At 40.3% G+C, this 21749-nt stretch overlaps 1 protein-coding gene across 1 annotated transcript; it reads right to left on the reverse strand.

The window, feature by feature from the left end:
- Positions 1 to 3515: 3515 nt before the first annotated feature.
- On the reverse strand, positions 3516 to 20144 carry LOC116157727 (keratin-associated protein 4-9-like). The gene is made up of 2 exons (XM_031468137.2): positions 19671 to 20144; positions 3516 to 4437 (listed from the first exon to the last, which is right to left on the reverse strand). The coding sequence occupies exons 1-2, from the start codon at positions 20103 to 20105 to the stop codon at positions 3817 to 3819; spliced, it is 1056 nt and encodes a 351-aa protein (XP_031323997.2). The 5' UTR covers positions 20106 to 20144; the 3' UTR covers positions 3516 to 3816.
- Between the last annotated feature and the right edge of the window lie 1605 nt (positions 20145 to 21749).

Here is a 21749-nt window from a genome sequence, read left to right on the forward strand (position 1 = left end):
TCCTTACCCCTGTCCCCTTTTATACTGTGAAGTTAGCTGACATTACCATAAGCAACCCCGTTTCCTTGTTGTTTTTCCTACTGGGCTTCCATTAATATTACTAAGTTGATAACTGTCTTTATCATGCTAATTACACCAATATCTAAGAAAAGCATCATTTCCTTTTTCTAGTGTTATGATTCACTGAAGCTTCTTAAACCATGTGAAAACATTTTCATGTTTCTTCCTCCTAGTGTGTCTTCTTAGTTGGAAATATCATGTGATATTCTAATATTCAGTTTTTACATGTGTCATTTTGTTCCTTCTTTGTGTATGACTCCATGACAATCCTTTGAGAATGGCTATCACAATGCCAAATCTCTTTTTATGTCAAAGTGGGGGAAATGCATACTACTGACAGGTGGAATGTTGATAAGGAAGTAGGAGGAAAGACTCATCATTGGATTTTTGAGTACAATGTGGGGAGACTGTGATTTGAGTTGAGGCTTGTTGACAGTATGCTTTTATACAATGAGGGGAGACTGGATGTGTTTCCTGGATGATTAGAGAATCAGGGGTTACAAGAGATGGTCCAATCTCACTGTGATGCCGACCCCAAGAGTGAGCTGTTAGTTTTTCCTTTAGGATGGTAAGAACCATTTACACAGATGAACTGATACCCTCAGGAATCTTCTCCACACAATATATGCTAAAGGTGAGTGTGTTGGACCTGTCTTTTGATAAGCCAACATATGCAGTGGATTTGCACTGTATAGAAATTGTTATTAAAAGCATCTCTTTCTGGTACTGTTTCAGTAATTTGAATTAATTCATATCCAAAACAAGCATATGTACTTAAGTCCTCTGTGCTCTCAGTGGAAAATGAGATAATGTAGATGGCTACTATGTGTGAGTGCTGGCCACGTGCCCGATACTCTGCTGAATGATCTCTAGTTGCTGTCTTGATTGTCTTCTGATGGAAGCCATGAGGTTCTTGCTGTGCTCCAATAGCTCACATGGAAGTGAATTATGGTTGTTAAATCCTATAACAGTCTACGACGTGTCGACAGTACTTACTCCGCACCTTTCATTGTGCTGTTGTAAGTCCTTAGGGAATCCCTCCTTTCACATCCACTCAGCAATTTCTTATTTTTCATTTAAGTTCCAGCTCAGAAGCCTCCTCCTCCCTTATTATTTTCCTTGACATTATTTTAAAAACAAACAAACAAAGAAACTTCTTCTGCTGCTCCTTTCTGCCTGATATTGATCACATCAGGAACACTCAGACCTGCACATCCGACTACAACCCGTGTCCCTCCAGCTATAAACTCTTGAAATGAACACTTGAACCATGTGTCACCTCTACATGCATGGATGCCGTCAGTGTTTTCTTTTTATTTCTAGGAATCAACTTCTGAATTTAGATTTTGTTTTATGATTCTGCAAAGTATTTATGGTTCCAAAAGAAGTTCTACAAAGTCAGATTCCCATTCAATGATGTCATGTTCGTAATGCTGTTCCTTTCATGAGTTTTCTGACTCCTTCATACATATTTCTTTTTGTAATTTAAGGTCTTCTTCCTCATTGCTATTTTCAATATAATTTTTGCATATTTGTATCTCCTTTTTTTCTTAGATAGTTTTCTTCCATATACACTTGTCTCCAACTTTCTTGTTCTCACTCAACAAGTTATCCCAGAGATTCCTTCACCGTAGTGTGTTTGATATTCTTGATTCCATTCTCAGCCACAAAGTAGTCCATCTGTGGACAGAATGTAATTTCTTTAGCGTATTAAGTGTATTAGTGTGGGCAATTGATCAATATGCTTGACTTGAGTTATCTAGTGTCTATTGTATAAAATATAGATAGCGATATATAATATAATGTGTAGTTATAGATATAATGAATAGTGATATATACATATGGTGAATTATATATTATATATAATGTATGTGTTAAATATATACATCTCTATTACTATGACTCCATCTAATCTTTTACTATTTGTTTAATTTTCTTTCCTTCCCACTCTTGATGTGTCTTTTGATATTTAAGAAGGCTTGTATTTTGTACTAATTTTACCATTGTATAAATATGTTTGTATAATACCCTAGGAGCCCAATTGTTTGGCTACTGTCATTTGATTCTCTACTTTCAGAAATACTGAAATTACCTGGTTACTTCTTCATCCCGCAATGCCTTAGACTCAGACTTGAACTCTTAGTCAATCCACATAGGCAATTGGCAAAATTTTTCTACCTTACATAATCTGTCTCCTTTCCCTCCATATTTGGATAATTTTACTATGTCCACATAAATGGAATTGCTCTTATTTAAATTTATTATGTAATTATTTGTAGCCAGTATATAAAATACAATTAATTAATGTACACTGACTTTATGTCTCGTGTAACTTCACTTCTTAGTGTCAGGAACTTTTGGTGGTGGGGGAGCCCAACTATAGTTTAGTTCTCCCCCCAAGTAAATAACTTATGATTCATCTCCATTCTATTCCTCATCAGTGAGCCTGCCCCTCTAGCTGCCTCTCCAAACTAGGTGGCTTTAGTGGGGCTCTGGGGTTGAAGGGTAAACCTGAGGTCATTGGTAAAACTGTCCTTTTGGTTACTGTGTCTCGATTTGAATCACAGCTACCTGTCTCTAAACATTGATCCAAAGCTAATCTTATTCATATAAAAAGCACAGAGAAAAAGGTTTTGGACAAGCCTGTGGGGACAAATGTATAGAAAAATATTTTTATGTAAACACATCAAAAATTTATGTCTGTTGAGAAACTCCATTAGAATTTCAGCTCCATTAGTGCCAAGAGTTCTTGTGTGTTGGTTTCCCCTGTCACCCTTGTGCCTTTTTACAGTCTCCCACGTAATAAATGCTCAAGAAATACTTTTTAAATGAATGAATGAAATGATTGACATCTGGAAAGATCAATGAAAGCAGACTCAACTTTTCAGTGACAAAGCTTTGGCTCCCATTTCCCCATAGAAACAATTGACGGGAGCGCAGTTCTACTCTCGGGTGTGGTCAGACAGTCTTCAGTTTGCTGGTTTCCACCAACCCTTGTCTTATCAGGACCTGCTTCACTCATCTAGGTCACCTGTGTGTCCTTTGAGTGTGTGAGCTTTTGAAACTTTCCTATTAGAAGGGGCGGAAGTAGTGCTCACTTGGTTTGCAAGTCTGAATACAAACTTGCAGAGTGTGATAAACAGCACATTGCCTACCTATGGTAGCTGCCATGATGCATGAACCGTACGCTGGGTTCTTTTTGCTTTTATATACATGGATTCCATCAAACTTCTATTTTTCCCTTTTTTGTTCTTTTCTTAGGTCACATCCGTGGGTATAAGTGATCTTTCCATGAAATTAAGAGGCACCTAGGAAAGAATGAGGCAGTGATGATTGAAATCTTTCATTGAGAAGTGACAAGACCGTGGTGTGTGTCCTGCAGGTGTAGGTCACATACACTTGTCTATGAACTGAAGACAAAATCATAAAGGAGCAAAAATCAAACTCAATTTTTAATGCAGGGAAGGATAACTTTATTTTAGCACAGAAATAGACTAGGTTACAGAAAAGTCCTATAAAAAAGAAGTTAGCAGGTTGATTTACGATGGTCAGGTGGGAGGGTAAAATCTGTTACTTTAAAAGTGCTCCAGGCCATACCCATCTTCTTCAGTAGCATGGGCGGCTTCCTCGTTGGAATCACAAAGCCCAATTTATTTGAGTAACATCAACCCCACTCCATGTGTCCTAAGAGTCAGCACAGTAGGCGGGTCTACATCTGTGAAGTCGGAGGGTAACAGAGACAGTGGTCACAGGGCATTAGCAGCAAGAGGAGGCACAGCACATGGGGCGGGGGCAGGTAGAAATGACACAGGTGGGGCGATAGCAAGTGGTGTGGCAGGAGACCTGGCCACAGACTGGGCGCAGGCAACAGCAGGTGCGGCAGCAGCTGGAGCCACAGGAGCTGGAACCACAGCAGGAGGGGCGGCAGCAGCTGGACTCACAGCATCTGGGACGGCAGCAGCTAGAAATGCAGCAGGTGGGCTGGCAACACTCAGAGTGGCAGCACTGGGGTCTGCAGCTGATGGACTCACAGCACCTGGGACGGCAGCAGGTGGGCTGGCAGCACACGGACTGGCAGCACTGGGGTCTGCAGCAGCTGGACTCACAGCACCTGGGGCGGTAGCACGTGGTCCTGCAGCAGGTGGTCTGGCAGCAGCTGGGGCGGCAGCAGGTCTCCTGACAGAGGCCTTGGCCACAGCCCTGGTCAGAGAAGACGGAGCCACAGCAGGAGCTGACCATGGTGTCAGAGGGTGGAGGTTCTGAGTGGGTTTCCAGGAGAGTGAGGTTCTTGAGTTTGGGAGTCACCTTGTGCCACAGCCTCTTATATATGGCCTGAATAGAGTGAGTTGTCAACACATTTTCCTTGTTTTTGTTTACCTAATATGTAACTAATTATCAGAATATACAACAATGTATTTAATGGCTTTGACTTTTTTGAAACAAAATTTCTTTCCCAGGTATGATCAGTTCTATCCAATCTGCTTTTCTTTCTGAGTCAACCCACTGGCATCTTCTAGACCACACTCTTGTCATCTTCCTCCAAAGAGGGCTGTCATGTGATATTCGGCCTTTGAAGTTACATTTCTTGCTCTCCCCTCCTGTATCTCCCATGAGGATGGGATCTGGGCAGTCATATTTCTGACTGTACATTTCTTCCAATGACAAATGGAATAGAAATTCCATCTACATAGTGTGGCAGCAGGCATAGGACATGAGGAAAAGGCCCTATTTTGTGGGTCATTTCTGAGCAGTGATGAAGGGACAGCTCTATGTGTATGACATTGATAAATGGATGGATTTCCTTGGATATATCAAACTTTGGATCATATTCTATGTCCTAAAACCCTGGCAGACAGTTTATCTTTATGGTTCCTGCTACTACCAGGTCACATAGTTTATTGAGTTGTTACTGTGCTATTTAAAATATTTGTGTCACATTCTCCAGCTGGTCTCTTAGATTCTGGAAGGCATAGCTTCATTTTTATTCTTTATGTCATTAATTAAAAATATTTCTTCAAGGGCTTAATTTCCAGAATATTCAAACAGCTCATAGAACTCAATAACAAACAAACAAACAAAAAAACTAAACTACCCAACCCAAAAATGGGCAGAAGTCCTAAATAGACATTTTCCAAAGAAGACATCCCGATGGCCAAAAGACACATGGAAAATGCTCAACATTGCTAATTATCAGAGAAATGCACATCAAAACTACAATGAGGTATCACTTCACCATTGGTCAGAGTGGCTATCATTAAGAAGTCTACAGATAATAAATGCCAGAGAGGGTGTGGAGGAAAGGGAACCCTCCTACACTGTTGGTGGGAATGTAATCTGGTGCAACCACTATGGAAAACAGTATGGAGATTCCTTTAAAAACTAAAAACGGAGTTACCGTATGACCCAGCAATTCCACTCCTGGGCGTATATCCAGAGGAAACTAATTCAAAAAGCTTCATGCACCCCAGTGTTTATAGTAGCACTATTACAATAGCCAAGACATGGAAGCAACCTAAATGGCCATCAACAAATGAACAGATAAAGAAGATGTGAGATACACACACACACACACACACACACACACACACACACACACACACACACAAACACACACAATGGAATACGACTCAGCCATAAAAGAGAATGAAATAATGCCATTTGCAGCAACATGGATGGACCTAGATACTATCATCTTAAGTGAAGTAAGTCAGACAGGGAAAGACAAATATCATATGATATCACTTCTATGTGGAATCTAAAAAATGATACAAGTGAACTTATTTACAAAATGGAAACAGACTCACAGATATAGAAAACAAATTTATGGTTACCAAAAGGGAAAGGGGGTGAGGGATAAATTAGGAGTTTGGGATTAGCAGATACAAAGTACTATATATAAAATAGATAAACAACAAGGACATACTGTGTAGCACAGGGAATTATATTTAATATCTTATAATATCCTATAGTGAAACAGAAAAAAATATATATATATGTGTGTGTGTATAACTAAATTACTATGCTGCACATCAGAATGATTAAAAACTCTGAACACAGTGGGTATAGAGGGAACATACCTCAAAATAATAAAGGTCATTTATGACAAACCCACAGATAACATCATACTCAACAGGGAAATGCTGAAGGCTTTTCCTCTAAAATCAGGAACAAGAAAAGGATGCCTACTCTCAGCACTTTAATTAAACATAGTTTTGGAAGTTCTACCTATAGCAATTAGACAAGTAAAGAATAAAAGGCATCCAAATTGGAAGGAATAAGTTAACTGTTACTATTTGCCAATGACACGACACATATATAGAAAACCCTAACGTTTCCACCAAAAATCTTTCATTTTTTTAAACATTTTTTATTGATTTATAATCATTTTACAATGTTCTGTCAAATTCCAGTGTTCAGCACAATTTTTCAGTTATTCATGGACATATACACACTCATTGTCACATTTTTTTTCTCTGTGAGTTATCATAACATTTTATGTATATTTCCCTGTGCTATACAGTGTAGTCTATTCTACAATTTTGAAATCCCAGTCTATCCCTTCCCACCCTGCACCCCCCTGGTAACCACAAGTCTGTATTCTCTGTCTGTGAGTCTATTTCAGTCCTTTATTTACGCTTTGTTTTTGTTTGTTTGTTTTTCTTTTTCTTTTTTAGATTCCACATATGAGCGATCTCATATGGTATTTTTCTTTCTCTTTCTGGCATACTTCACTTAGAATGACATTCTCCAGGAGCATTCATGCTGCTGCAAATGGCATTATGTTGTCGGTTTTTATGGCTGAATAGTATTCCATTGTATAAATATACCACTTCTTCTTTATCCAGTCACCTGTTGATGGACATTTAGGCTGTTTCCATGTTTTGGCTATTGTAAATAGTGCTGCTATGAACATTGGGGTGAAGGTGTCATCCTGAAGTAGATTTCCTTCTGGATACAAGCCCAGGAGTGGGATTCCTGGGCCATATGGTAAGTCTGTTCCTAGTCTTTTGAGGAATCTCCACACTGTTTTCCACAGTGGCTGCACCAAACTGCATTCCCACCAGCAGTGTAGGAGGGTTCCCCTTTCTCCACAGCCTCTCCAGCATTTGTCATTTGTGGATTTTTGAATGATGGCCATTCTGACTGGTGTGAGGTGATAGCTCATTGTAGTTCTGATTTGCATTTCTCTGACAATTAGTGATATTGAGCATTTTTTTCATTTGTATATTGATCATTTGTATTTCTTCCTTGGAGAATTGCTTGTTTAGGTCTTCTGCCCATTTTTGGATTGGGTTGTTTATTTTTTTCTTATTGAGTCGTATGAGCTGCTTATATATTCTGGAGATCAAGCCTTTGTTGGTTTCACTTGCAAAAATTTTCTCCCATTCCGTAGGTTTTCTTCTTGTTTTATTTCTGGTTTCCTTTGCTGTGCAGAAGCTTGTAAGTTTCATTAGGTCCCATTTGTTTATTCTTGCTTTTATTTCTTCTAGGAGAAAATTTTTTAAATGCATGTCAGATAATGTTTTGCCTATGTTTTCCTCTAGGAGGTTTATTGTATCCTGTCTTATGTTTAAGTCTTTAATCCATTTTGAGTTTATTGTTCTATATGGTGTAAGGGAGTGTTCTAGCTTCATTGTTTTACATGCTGCTGTCCAGGTTTCCCAGCACCATTTGCTGAAGAGACTGTCTTTATTCCAATGTATATTCTTGCCTCCTTTGTCAAAGATGAGTTGACCAAAAGTTTGTGGGTTCATTTCTGGGCTCTCTATTCTGTTCCATTGGACTATATGTCTGTTTTGGTACCAATACCATGCTGTCTTGATGACTGTAGCTCTATAGTATTGCCTGAAGTCTGGGAGAGTTATTCCTCCAGCCTCTTTCTTTCTCTTCAGTAATGCTTTGGCAATTCTAGGTCTTTGATGGTTCCATATGAATTTTATTATGATTTTTTCTAGTTCTGTGAAATATGTCCTGGGTAATTGGATAGGGATTGCATTAAATCTGTAGATTGCCTTGGGCAGTGTGACCATTTTAACAATATTGATTCTTCCAATCCAAGAGCATGGAATAGCTTTCCATTTTTTAAAGTCTTCTTTAATTTCCTTCATCAATGGTTTATAGTTTTCTGTGTATAATTCTTTCACCTCCTTGGTTAGATTTATTCCCAGATATTTTATTACTTTGGGTGCTATTTTAAAGGGGATTGTTTCTTTACTTTCTTCTTCTGTTGATTTATCGTTAGTGTAAAGAAATGCAACTGATTTTTGAACGTTAATTTTGTAACCTGCTACCTTGCTGAATTCTTCAATCAGCTTTAGTAGCTTTTGTGTGGACCTTTTAGGGTTTTCTATATATAGTAACAAGTCATCAGCATATAATGACACTTTTACCTCTTCTTTTCCAATTTGGATCCCTTTTATTTCTTTCTCTTGCCTGACTGCTGTGGCTAGGACATCCAGGACTATGTTGAATAGGAGTGGTGATAGTGGGCATCCTTGTCTTGTCCCAGATTTTAGTGGGAAGCTTTTGAGTTTTTCACTGTTGAGTACTATGCTGGCTGTAGGTTTGTCATATATAGCTTTTATTATGTTGAGATATGTTCCCTCTATACCCACTTTGGCGAGAGTTTTTATCATAAATGGGTGTTGAATTTTATCAAATGCTTTTTCTGCATCGATTGAGATGATCATGTGGTTGTTGTCCTTTCTCTTGTTGATGTGATGTATTACACTGATTGATTTGCGTATGTTGAACCAGCCTTGTGTCCCTGGGATGAACCCCACCTGCTCATGATGTATAATCTTTTTTACGTGTTGTTGGATTCTATTTGCTAAAATTTTGGTGAGGATTTTGGCGTCTATGTTCATCAGTGATATTGGCCTATAATTCTCTTTTTTTGTAGTGTCTTTGCCTGGTTTTGGTATCAGGGTGATGGTGGCTTCATAGAATGAGTTTGGGAGTATTCCCTCCTTTTCAATCGTCTGGAAGAGTTTGAGAAGGACTGGTATGAATTCTTCTTTGTATGTTTGGTAGAATTCCCCGGTGAAGCCGTCCGGTCCTGGACTTTTATTTGTAGGGAGGTTTTTAATTGCTATTTCTATTTCCTTTCTAGTGGTCAGATTGTTCAAGTGTTCAGATTCTTCTTGATTCACTTTTGGTGGACAGTATGTTTCCAGAAACTTGTCCATCTCCTCTAGGTTATCCAGTTTGGTTCCATATAGTTTTTCATAATATTCTCGTATGATATTCTGTATTTCTATTTTGTTTGTTGTAATTTCTCCATTTTCCTTTCTTATTTTGCTAATTTGTGCTCTCTCTTTTTTCTTCTTTGTGAGTTTGCCCACAGGTTTGTCGATTTTATTTACTTTTTCAAAAAACCAGCTTTTGCTTTGGTTGATTTTTTTCTATGGTCTTGTTAATCTCCATTGTATTTAATTCCCCTCTGATCTTTATTATTTCCTTCCTTCTGCTGCTTTTTGGGGCTTTTTGTTCCTCTTTTTCTAATTCATTCAGGTGGTGGGTTAAATTGTTTATTTGAGATTGTTCTTCTTTTTTGAGGAAGGCCTGTATCGCTATAAACTTCCCTCTTAGCACTGCCTTTGCTGTGTCCCATAGGTTTTGAGTGGTTGTGCTTTCATTGTCATTTGTCTCAAGGTATTTTTTAATTTCAGCTTTGATTTCCTCATTGATCCATTGTTTTTTCAATAACATACTGTTTAATCTCCATGCATCCTTTTTTTCTCCTTTGTTTCTCTGTTGTTGATTTCCAGTTTCATGGCATTGTGGTCAGTAAAGATGCTTGAGATAATTTCTATCTTCTTAAAATTGTTGAGGTTTCTTTTGTGCCCAAGTACATGATCGATCCTGGAAAATGTTCCATGTGCACTTGGAAAGAATGTATATCCTATTTTTGGGAGTGTAATGCTCTGAAAATATCCACCAAATCTAATTTTTCTATTGTAGTATTTAATTTCTCTGTTGCCTTGTTTATTTTCTGTCTGGAAGATCTGTCTAGTGATGTTAATGCAGTGTTAAAACCTCCAACTATGATTGTATTCCCATCAATATCCCCCTTTATCTCTGTTAGTAATTCTTGTATGTACTTAGGTGCTCCTATATTGGGTGCATATATATTAACGAGTGTAATATCCTCATCTTGTATCACTCCTTTAATCATTATAAAATGTCCTTCTTTATCTTTCTTTATGGCCTTTGTTTTAAAGTCTATTTTGTCTGAAATCAGTACTGCAACACCTGCTTTTCTGGCTTTTCCATTTGCATGGACTATCCTTTTCCATCCTTTCACTCTCAATCTATATGTGTCCTTCTCCCTAAAGTGGGTCTCTTGTATGCAGCATATTGAAGGTTCTTGCTTTATTATCCAGTCTGCCACTCCGTGTCTTTTGACTGGAGCATTTAGTCCATTAACATTTACAGTAATTAATGATAGATGTGTGTTTATTGCCATTTTGAACTTATCTTTGCAGTTGAATTGGTATATCCTCTTTGTTCCTTTCTTCTTCCTTTTGTGGTTTGGTAATTTTCCTTTGTATTATCATGGATTTTATTTAATTTTTGTGACTCCTTTGTAAATTTTTGGCTTGTGGTTACCCTTTTTTGTAAATCTATCAACCCATTACTATAAGTTTTTATTAAACTGATAGTAACATGATCTCAAACCCATCCTACTGTCAAAAAAATTTTTTAAAGAAAGAAAAAAATATTCTATATTTCCCTGCCTCCCTCTCCCACTCTGTGATTTGTATGTCTTCTTTTATAATTTCGTGTTTACTTTATTTGTAATTCGTGAGTTATCACCTTTCCAGTTGTGTGTTTCTCATTTCTGTAGCATCCTGCTGCTTTTCTATTTAGAATAGCCCTTTCAATATTTCTTTTAGCATGGGTTTAGTGTTGCTAAACTCCTGCAGCTTTTGTTTTTGTTGTTGTTTTTGTTTTTGTTTTTGTTTTTGTTTTTGTTTTTGTTTTTTTTTGTCTGTGAAACTCTTTATTTCTCCTTCTATCCTCAAGGATAGCCTTGCTGGATAAAGGATCCTAGGCTGCATCTTTTTTTCATTCAGGGCTTTGAATATATCTTGCCACTCCCTTCTGGCCTGTAGTGTTTGTGTAGAGAAATCAGCTGAGAGAGCCTTATGGGGGTTCCCTTGTAACTTACTCTTTGCTTTTCTCTTGCTGCCTTTAGAATCCTTTCTTTATCCTTGACTCTGGCCATCTTGATTATGATATGTCTTGGTGTGGGTCTTTTGGGTTCTTCCTGTTTGGGACCCTCTGAGCTTCCTGTACTTGGATATCTGATTCCTTCTTTAAGTTTGGGAAGTTTTCAGTCATGATTCCTTCAAAAACCTTTTCAATCCCCTTTGATCTTTCTTCCCCTTCTGGGACCCCTATTATGCAAAGATTGGGACGCTATATATTATCCCATAGGTCCCTTATGCTCTTTTCATTATTTTTTATTTGCTTCTCTTGTAGTTCTTCTGAATGGGTGCTTTCTATTGTCCTGTCTTCTAGATCACTAATTCGTTCCTCTGCATTATCTAGTCTGCTTTGCACAACTATTAGATCATTCCTCATCTCTGTCAATGAGTTTACCCATTCTACTTGGCTCTTCTTTATAGCTTCAATTTCATTTTTGACATATTTTATATCTCTAAACACGATCTCTTTTAATTCCTTCAGCAATTCGATCACTCCTTTTTTGAAATCTTGATCTAGTAGGCTATCGATGTCTATTTTGTTGATCTTTCTTTCAGGGGATTTCTCTTGTTCTTTTAATTGGGAAAGGTTTTTCTGCTTCTTCATCTTGCTCATACCTCTTTGGCACTGTGGTTTATGGAGTATCAGTTGTTTATTTTGGTCCTTAAGGATTTTATCTATCTGATGCCTATTTAGGAATAGAACTTAGGGAAAAAAGAAAAAAAAAATAAGAGAGAGAGAGAAAGAATTTTCAAAGAAGGGAGAAAGAGGGTTTGAAAACAGTGTATAATGAATAATAGAAGAGTGAGTTGAAGCAGAGTATTAATCGGGTTGAGACGTCCTTTTGAAACCTTTACAAAAAAAGGGGGGGGAGATGAATAGATGTATTTGAAACTTGTGTCTAATCAATAGCAGGACATCAAAACCCAAGAGAAATAGAAATGAATTAAGAAGTAAAGATTAAGAGAGTAATAGAAAATAGAACAGGTAAAAACAGATTTTAAAAAGGGGGGGGGGGGTTGTCGTTGTTCTCCTGGAGTCTGTGTGCTTTTAATGTGAAGTCTTTCTGTCTTCGCCCTGTTTTGGAAGCTCAGCTTGCTGTTTTCAGAGGCCCTCCGTTGGCGCCCTCTTCTGTGCTGCTCCCAGCACCTGTTGGCAAGCTGATCGTGCCTCCTCCTAACACTGGGTCAGGTGCAGCTCTCCGCTGTGGGCGGGAGGTTCGCTGCCCCTCCGGATGCCGCAGTCAGATGTTGCAGACTGGCCGGGTAGGAGGGCGGGTCATGCCCCCTCCCAGCACCTCGGTCAGGGGCTGTGTTCCTGCCCGAAAGGCGGGGGGGCCGATCTCGCTCTACCTGCGCCGCCGCCCATAGCTCCGCTGCTCTGTGCGGCTGCGCTCTCTGCGTGCGCCCTGGTCGGCGCTCCGCCCTGGTCGGCGCTCCGCGGGTGGGCTCGGGGAAGACCGAGGGACAGCCCTGTCCCTGCTCCGAGCCAAAACCCAGCTCCTTGTTTGTCTTTGTGGAGCAAGTTCTCTGAGGGACCAGGATGGAAGGATCCTATCTGCCCCGGGCTGCAGGCCAGTCTCAGGCTGACCTTTGAGGCTGCTAAGCCCTTCGGTGCGGATGCAGGTTTCGCCCCCGCCCCCACCTGAGTGCTCAGCGCGGAGGATATGGCGGCTGTGCCTGAGCCCCGCCTCTCTTCCCCCGAAAACTTTCCGCGGGTTTTCAGAAATGGGGGGGGGGGGGTGCACCCTTCCCCGGAAAGCACATCGACCTTGCTGTTTTATGGAGGGCCCAAGTTGCTCTGCCCTGTGCACGCACAGCCACGGCACGCAGCCCCTTGCGTTCCCCCGGGACTGCCTCCGTGCAGCCACTTCCATCCTCCGCACGGCTTGTGCAGCCTGGCCCTGCCCGCGGCTGCCGGCCGGCGTCTCAGGCTGGGTGTCGGGGGGACGCTCTGTGCCTGTTTAACTTAGTTCTGTTAGTCAAGGGCTGGTCTGTACAGATCCGAGCCTCGGAGGCTCCCCCTCCGTCCCGCTGGCCTCTCCGTTCGAGAGTGGAGACCCAGCGAGCGAGCGCCAGTCCTCCTTTGCCGCTCCCTCCCCGCGGGACCCGTCCCGCGCTGCTTTGCCTTTTGTTCTTTCTTTTTTCCTTTTCTCCTACCAGATTTTTGGCGTCTTTATCTTTTGAAGAGGGCGATGTTCTGTAGGAGTTCCACAGGTGCTCTGGTTGGCTGAGTGGGTCTGTAGATGTGGGTCTTGGTGTATTTGTGGGAGAGGGTGACCTGCGAGCGTCCTTCTACTCCGCCATCTTCTCAGTCTCTCCACCAAATATCTTTTAGAACTAATAAATAAATTCAGTTAATTTGCAGGGTACAAAATCAATATACAGAAATCTGTTGAATTTCTGTACATTAATAATAAACTATCAGAAAGAAAAATCAAGAAACAATCTTGTTTACAATTGCATCAAAAAGAATAAAATACCTAGGAATAAATTTAACCAAGCAGGTGAAAGACCAGTACTCTGATAAACTACAAGAGACTGATGAATGAAATTGAAAGTTGCACAAATAAATGGAAAGATATTCCATGTTTATGGATTGGAAGAATTAATATTGTTTGAATGTCCATACTACCCAAAGCAATCTGCAGATTCAAGAAAATCTCTACCAAACTACCAGTGTCATTTTTCACAGAACTAGAACAAATAATCCTGAAATTTGTATGGACCCACAAAAGACCTCAAGTAGCCAAAGCAATCTTGAGAAAGAAGGACAAAGCTGGTGGTCACTCTCCCTGACTTCAAACTATTCTACAAAGCTATAGTAATCAAAACAGTATGATATTGGCACAAAAACAGATACATAGATCAATGGAACTGAAAGAAGAGCCCAGAAATAAATCCACTATGGAAAACAGTACAGAATTTCTTCAAAAAATTAAAAACAGAACCATATGATTCAGCAATTCCACTCCTGGGTATTTATACAACCTCAAAGTTCTTTGCAGCATTATTTCCAATAGCCAAGAAATGGAAGCAGCATAAGTGTCCGTAGACAGTTGAATGAACCAAGAATGTATATAGTGGAATATTACTTAGCTATAAATAATGAAGAAACCTTGCCATATACAGCAGCATATATGGACCTAGAGGGTATTATGCTAAGTGAAATAAGTCAGACAGAGAAATACAAATACCTTTATGTTTCCACTTATACATGGAATCTACAAAAGTGAAGAAACAAATAGAACAAAACAGAAACAGACTCACAGATACAGAGAACACACTAGTGGTTGCCAGAGGGAAAGGGGTTGGGGGATGGGCAAAATACGTGAAGGAGATTAAGAGTTACAAACCATGAGTTTTAAATAAGTCACTGGGTTGTAATGTACAGCACTGGAAATAATATTATAATAACTTGTATAGTGTATAATCTATAAAAAAATCAAATCTTTATGTTGTACACTTGAAACTAATAGAATATTACAGGTTAACCATGCTTCAATATTTTAAAAAGGCAAACTTGGCTAATTTGGTTTGCTAGAACTTTTTAAAATATTGCCTCTTATCTTCTTTCCAATACATTTAAAGTATAATTAAGAATCATGGCTAGAGAATGCTTCCAAGTGATAAGTTCAAGGCTTAGGTACAGGATGATATGAATCACTTGTAATTAGTGCTAAGTAGATCCACATTGAGTTAAATATATCTTCTATAATTATGTTTACCTTCTCAACTTGCCTTACAAACAATCACTTACAGAAGATGCCAAATTTCATAAACAGTGGAGGCCAGAAAAAATTAACCTGCACATGTCTCAAATGGGATGTGTCCAAATTAATTAGATTTTATTGTGTGAATGTCATAGCAAGAGATTTAAAGGATGTAGGAGACATTCAGGACATTGTCTTAATCCTTTCTTAGTGGTTCAGATAATATGTCAGCCAAGTGACAGATTATTGCACCAACACATAACACTCCCAGGAATGTATAATGCCCTTAGAATAGAATCACTTTCCTGAGAGTGAAAATGAGTCACTGATCCCACAGTTGCCAATGTTCAGAAAGTGTGCAGGGTCACTTGGGGATTGGTTTGAGGCCTAAAAGGGCCCCCAGTGACCCACAGTTGGGATTACAATATCAGGCCCACGTTTGCAGACCAGCTATATGTTGGTCAAAAATGTACTTCTTGAAAAATCTTTGTTGAATCTGATAGAATTATAAAACTGGAGTCCTATAGAGCTGTAGCTTGTCACCCTCTCATCTATCCAACAACCAGTGGTTGAAAGCCCCTTATTCTGTTCCAGGCACTATGCAGGAACCTCCATCCTAACTCTTCTTTAAGAAGGAGATATCATTACTGATACCCTCCACCCTAGCCACCCCTCCCTTAGGTGGCCCTCTTCTAATATTTTGGGAGCAAGCTCCTTATGTGCTTCACATTGTTTTATTATCACTTTTCCTGAACTTCCTAAGAAGATACTAATGTGTCTCATTAAAACCCCCTTGTCTAGCTCACAGCATGTCCAGGAGCTGGTTCTATGTACATGTTTGTTGAATAAATCATACAGTTTACACTGTTGAGAAACTCGGTGTGGATGGGGAGAAAGATGAACAAACAGTACAAAGAACAATTCTATACAGAGAACGGAATGCTGTCACTCCCACATGATAGGAGGAATAACTAACTATCTAAAACTGATGCCAAAAAAAGGGGGACCTTAAACATGGACTTGAAAGAACAAGAAAGAGCAGGTGGAGAGTGAACTTGAGCCAGAAATGCTGACATGTACAAAGGCACAGAGTTGTGTTCATGGAGTGGTAAGTGACTTTGGAGAGCTAAAGTTTCTACAGAGGTTCTCTAACACTGGTGTACTTAAAAAAATTACCTTGGGAATTTATCCTACCCTAACTCCCAAAGATTCTGATATAGAAAATCTTAGGCCACAGGAAGTTGCATTTAAAATAAATACCCCATATATTTATACAATGGAATACTATTCAGCTATAAAAATGACAACATAATGCCATTTGCAGCAACATGGATGTCCCTGGAGAATGTCATTCTAAGTGAAGTAAGCCAGAAAAAGAAAGAAAAATACCAGATGAGATCACTTATATGTGGAAAAGAAAGAAAAGAAAGAAAGAAAGAAAGAAAGAAAGAAAGAAAGAAAGAAAGAAAGAAAGAAAGAAAGAAAGAAAGAAAGAAAGAAAGAAAGAAAGAAAGAAAAGAAAGAAGGAAGGAAGGAAGGAAGGAAGGAAGGAAGGAAGGAAGGAAGGGGGAAAGGAGGAAAGGAAGAGGACAAATGAACATAAATACAAAACAGAAACAGACTCATAGATATAGAATACAAACTTGTGGTTACCAGAGGGGAGGCGAGTGGGAAGGGACAGACTGGGAGTTTGAAATTTGTGGATACTGACAGGCATATGCAGAATAGATAAACAAGATTATACTGTATAGCACAAGGAAATATATACAAGATCTTGTGGTAGCTCACAGTGAAAAAGAAGACGACAGTGAATATATGTATGTTCATGTATAACTGAAAAATTGTGCCCTACCATGGAAATTGACACAACATTGTAAACTGACTTTAACTCAGGTAGTTATTTTATTAATAAAATAAACACCCCAGGTAATTCTGATACAGGTAGTTCCTGGACATCGCTTTGTTTAGGATCTGGGTGAAGAGGTGGTATCAGAAAGATCAGATTGTGATGCATTTTAATGCTTATATCAGTAGAATTAAATGAAAACCCATAGACCAGGAAAGCATTGGAGAATTTTGCCAGTTCAGTGTTTTCCTTGTACTAGTAGTTTAAATATAACCTTCCAGATCAGCTTAGTTTTTCCATTTATGCCACGTTCTTAGTATTTTGTTCACATTATTCACATTGCTGTGAATCTCTTATTTTGACTTAATTATTTTCAGAACTTTTAAAGCTTTTTAAAAAATGCTGCTTCATCTGGAATCTCTCACTATATATGAAAATCAGATAAAATGTAGCCACTCTGGTTGGAGGGAGATGGCCCAGCTCCCAGCAAACAGTCTGGCAGCTGAGACACTTCTTGCCAAAGTCCAGGGAGCTCATTTGGAAGGCTGTTGTTCTAGGCAAGAGAATTAGGTGAGGATGGTACAATAATCTGAGCCCTGATTCCGTGTTCCTTCGAAAAAGAGGCACCAGTGAGCTCGTCTGATGCATATAATCAATCCTCCCAGATATACTGTTTTGAGGGAAGGATGCCTTTGTAAAGTGTAATTTCCTTAGCTTAGATGGTCTGTCTCTTTGTGAAAGAAGATACTGGGGTTGGGGCTGGGAGGTCGAGGTAGAGGAATTGTGCCCAGGAGAAACTTCATTATAGAGAGTAATGAAAGTCAACTGAGTTCTTTCTTTGTCCCCCAGGGATGTACACTTTGGAGGATGTTGGAATGTCACAGAGTGACACTGGTGGAATAGGAGACATGAATTTTCCTCTTTAGCTTGAATCACCTAAGGATAGATGTGAATAAAATCTGCATTTGGTACATGAATGGAAAATAACTCTTCCCAAAAGTTTTCTACAGCTGATTGTTGTTCTGGGTAAGGAGGGAAACAAGGCATCGCTGGTTCCTTAAAGAATCAGTGAGATGAGTTTGGTTTGCGTTATCTGATGCTTTTTTGCTGTCAAAATAAGTTTGGAAATTCTGCTATGTAGTGACTCAGGTCTAAATTCTTGTCTGTATCTGTATATGAAATCAATTATGCAGGATCTATTTGTGAACACAGGAGAAGGAGTGAAGAGTGAGTCCATTTCATTATTTTTTTAATCAGAAAAGTAAACAGAGAATCAAAGGGAGGAGAGATAAGCAATAGAAAGGAAAATCTGAAATAATGTCATCAACAAAAAGTGAGAATTCAGATGCTTGAATAATTTTTTTCCTATTGAGTAACATAAGATGATGCCTGGATGCCCGGGGGAGGGCAACAATCTGGGACTCTTATTGGTCACTTACAGACTCAGGGTGAGGGTCTCAGGGACAATGTGGGAGAAAGTCAGAGACTGGACACACAACTATTAAGACAAATTTGAGTAACTTCACCCAGGATTCTGGGTCCTAGTGCCTTGAAGAAAAGATGCCACTGATTCTGTGAGAATGTTGATGAAGTTGTGGGTATGGGATGATGAGTTCAGCAACAAGGGTCCATAGCAGCTGGGGCAGCAGCAGGTGGTATGGTAGCAGGTGACCTGGCAGCAGCTGGGGCAACAATAACCAGGGTGGCAGCAACTGGACATACCACATCAGGGTTGCCAGCATTTCCAACTTGACTTCCTTTACTTTTCTTCCCATAAGCAGTATGTTCGACCCATCACACCTCCTTATTTTCTACTGCATCTGTAGGTTGACCCTTAAACCCCTGGCTTTTGTGTTCTCATAGATCCACTCCATGAATGATCTTGACATACTTCTACTCCGTAAATGGTGATAATGTTTTCTTGGTACTTTCAAAATCTAGATTGCCTTCATAAGAATATAAACACGCTGCTTTCATCTGATCCTCTCCTTCGCTTTGTCTTGTCTTACGTTGTTGCCAACTGTACACCCTCCCTTGAATTTCAGGACTTGACACATCTTATTTCAAGGAATCAAGCTTTATACGTTACCTGTCTCTGACGGAATGATTTCTCTTTCTCACCAATATTACCAACCTACCAGGTGTATGTCTTCCTATTAAATCCAAAATTTCATTGTGAGTTACATGGTGATGAGAAATGGGTCTCATTCAACTGACGTGCTTCCCAGAACCCAGCAGTACAAGGACCTTGCTAGGTGGTCCATAGTCCAGTTGTAGTAAAAAGGAAATTCTTGTTTTCTCTCAACAAACTTGACGGCAGGCAAGTTGGGCAATCTGCTTTGGGGGAAAAATCATCATTTGGCATTTTCTCTCATATAGGCTTTGATTGATAAGCAAAATCAGTTTTCTTTGTTCACATGACAGAAACAGAAACATATCTCCAGTTCATAATCATCACTAAAAAATAATTAAGAGCCACAAGTGTTTCTGATACCAAGTATTTATTGAGACGTAGTTATCCTAACACACATAAGTCATCATGAAGGCCAAGCCATGTGCAGCAATCATAGGATTAGGAGCCTGTCCCCATGAACTAGGGTAGGCGTTTGGTCATCAGATCGAATGCCACGGTAATAGGCACAGAACTTGGAGGTTCTGTGTGGTGTTTAGTTTAAATTGTTGCTTCTTAAACAGTTGCTTGGCGGCATAGCCAATGGGGTGAATAAACATAGTGACAGATGAAAACAAGGCCAGGTGCTATGGACAAAGGAAATGAGAACAAGACTGATACACTGGGATGATGGTGGTTGGCTCAGGGCTGGTGGTGAGGAATGAAGTTCAGCAAAAAGAGGATCCACAGCAGATGGGGTGGCAGCAGATGGGGCGGCAGCGGGTGGTATGGCAGCAGGTGGTCTGGCAGCATCTGGGGTGGCAGAAGCTGGACACACAGCATCTGGGGTGGCAGCACGTGGTCTGGTAGCAGCTGGGACGACAGCAGCTAGAGATGCAGCAGGTGGGCCTGCAGCAGCTGGAACCACAGCGGAAAGGGCGGCAGCAACTGGAAATGCAGCATCTGGGGCGGCAGCAGGTGGGCTGGCAGCACACGGACTGGCAGCACTGGGGGCGGCAGCAGATGGACTCACAGCACCTGGGGCGGTAGCAGGTGGTCCTGCAGCAGGTGGTCTGGCAGCAGCTGGGGCGGCAGCAGGTCTCCTGACAGAGGTTTTGACCACAGCCCTGGTCAGAGCAGACGGAGCCACAGCAGGAGCTGACCATGGTGTCAGAGGGTAGAGGTTCTGGGTGGATTTCCAGGAGAGTGAGTTTCCTGAGTCTCCTTGCTCTATGCCCCCTTTTATACCCTGTTGAAGGAGCTTCTTCCTTGTTATTGTTTATCCTACTAGGAAAGCAATTATTAAATTACATAATTGTAGACATTTTTCTTGCAAATTAGATAGAAGGCATTTTTCATTTCTATGATATATCTTTACCGTAATTTTTTTTCCCAAATCAACTCTTGTGTTTCTTCCTTGTTTATGTCATCTAATATTTAAGACTGCAGCTGTCTCTTCCAATTAGCTGTCATGGGACTGACCATTTGTTACTAGGTATCCCTCTCTTCCTCTTTCAACCATGATTCAACCTAAGCCTAAACTGTGAGTCTCATGAGTTCAGGGCATAGAGCAGATGGGAGCATGCAGGGAAGAGTCAACGGGAATGAAATAATTCCCAGTTTAGACCAATGGAAGGAGCCTTGTGGAGGGGAGGAGAAGATTCCACACTGTGAATAACTCGAGCAATGAGAAAGGATGTGGCTCCAGGTGTTGGCGGGTGACCAGCGAGCTGGGGAAAGAAATCCCAAGCAATGCATTTTGGCATATTTCCTCATGTTATTAACTGGTTCTGACTGGCAGTATCACTCTATTTAGGAATCAAAGTTGCATATGCAATCATCATGTCTCTTCTTTCCAAAATAATGAAGTAACAGAATTTCCAGTAGTGCAGCCTAGAAATCTATATTTTTCAAAAGCTGCTTAGGATGTTCTGGGAAGGTGCCCAGGAGAGTCCAGGACCACGGCCATCTCTCCCAACTTTTGTTGGTAGATTTCTGTTCGTAAGAATAAAGCCTAAAGTCAAATACACCGAGACTTCATCTTCTCAAAAAGATTGGAACAGGAGTTGGGCTCTGTAAAATGTGACATCATAGGCCAAAGTTTTTAATAACAAGATGGGAAAGACCAAGAGTTTAGGGACTTGGGAGCAAAGATGAATCAAAGACAACTCACCTTGCAGCTGGATGATGGTGGCTACTTTCCTGAGCCATATGGAGACTCCAGATATGAGGAGCAGTTGTGCAGTTCTGGGAAGTTCGCTGATTTAGCGTGCCCCTAATAGGAGAAAACTACTCTTTCACCGAGTTACAGAAGGACTGATAATACTTAGGACCTCCCTAATCACACTCAGTCAAGCCTACTTGCTCTTTGTGAAGATGGTCTCATCACCCACATCCCATCTCACAGAGAAGAGCTTCCACACTGGGAGGGCTAAGCTGAGATGATGAGAGGGAGCCCACCTAGCAGGGTGGGGGGGGGTCACTTTGGTAAAAGTGAGTCCCTTCCCTAGTCCCAGTGCACTGGCACAGAGACTCTGCCCAGATGGAAGGGCAGGTCTTAAGGACTAATCGTTTTTCAGCTCTACCTGAGAAGATTGGCTTTATTTGGAGCAGAGCTTGGAGAACTCTATGCCCAAGGGTATTGTCAAAAACAGTGGAGATCTTGGTGGAGAGTGAAAATAAGGCTGGTAACTACTTGGTACAAGCAAATGGCAGAGTAGCTAAAAGTTTATTAGAGATAATCAGAGGGAAAGGCAGCCAAAGAAGAGGACTCCCAGGATCATAGTCAACTCTGGTGGTCAGGAAGGCTG

The sequence above is a fragment of the Camelus dromedarius genome, chromosome 16 (assembly GCF_036321535.1).
Source record: "Camelus dromedarius isolate mCamDro1 chromosome 16, mCamDro1.pat, whole genome shotgun sequence".
NCBI classification, from domain to species: Eukaryota; Metazoa; Chordata; class Mammalia; order Artiodactyla; family Camelidae; genus Camelus; species Camelus dromedarius.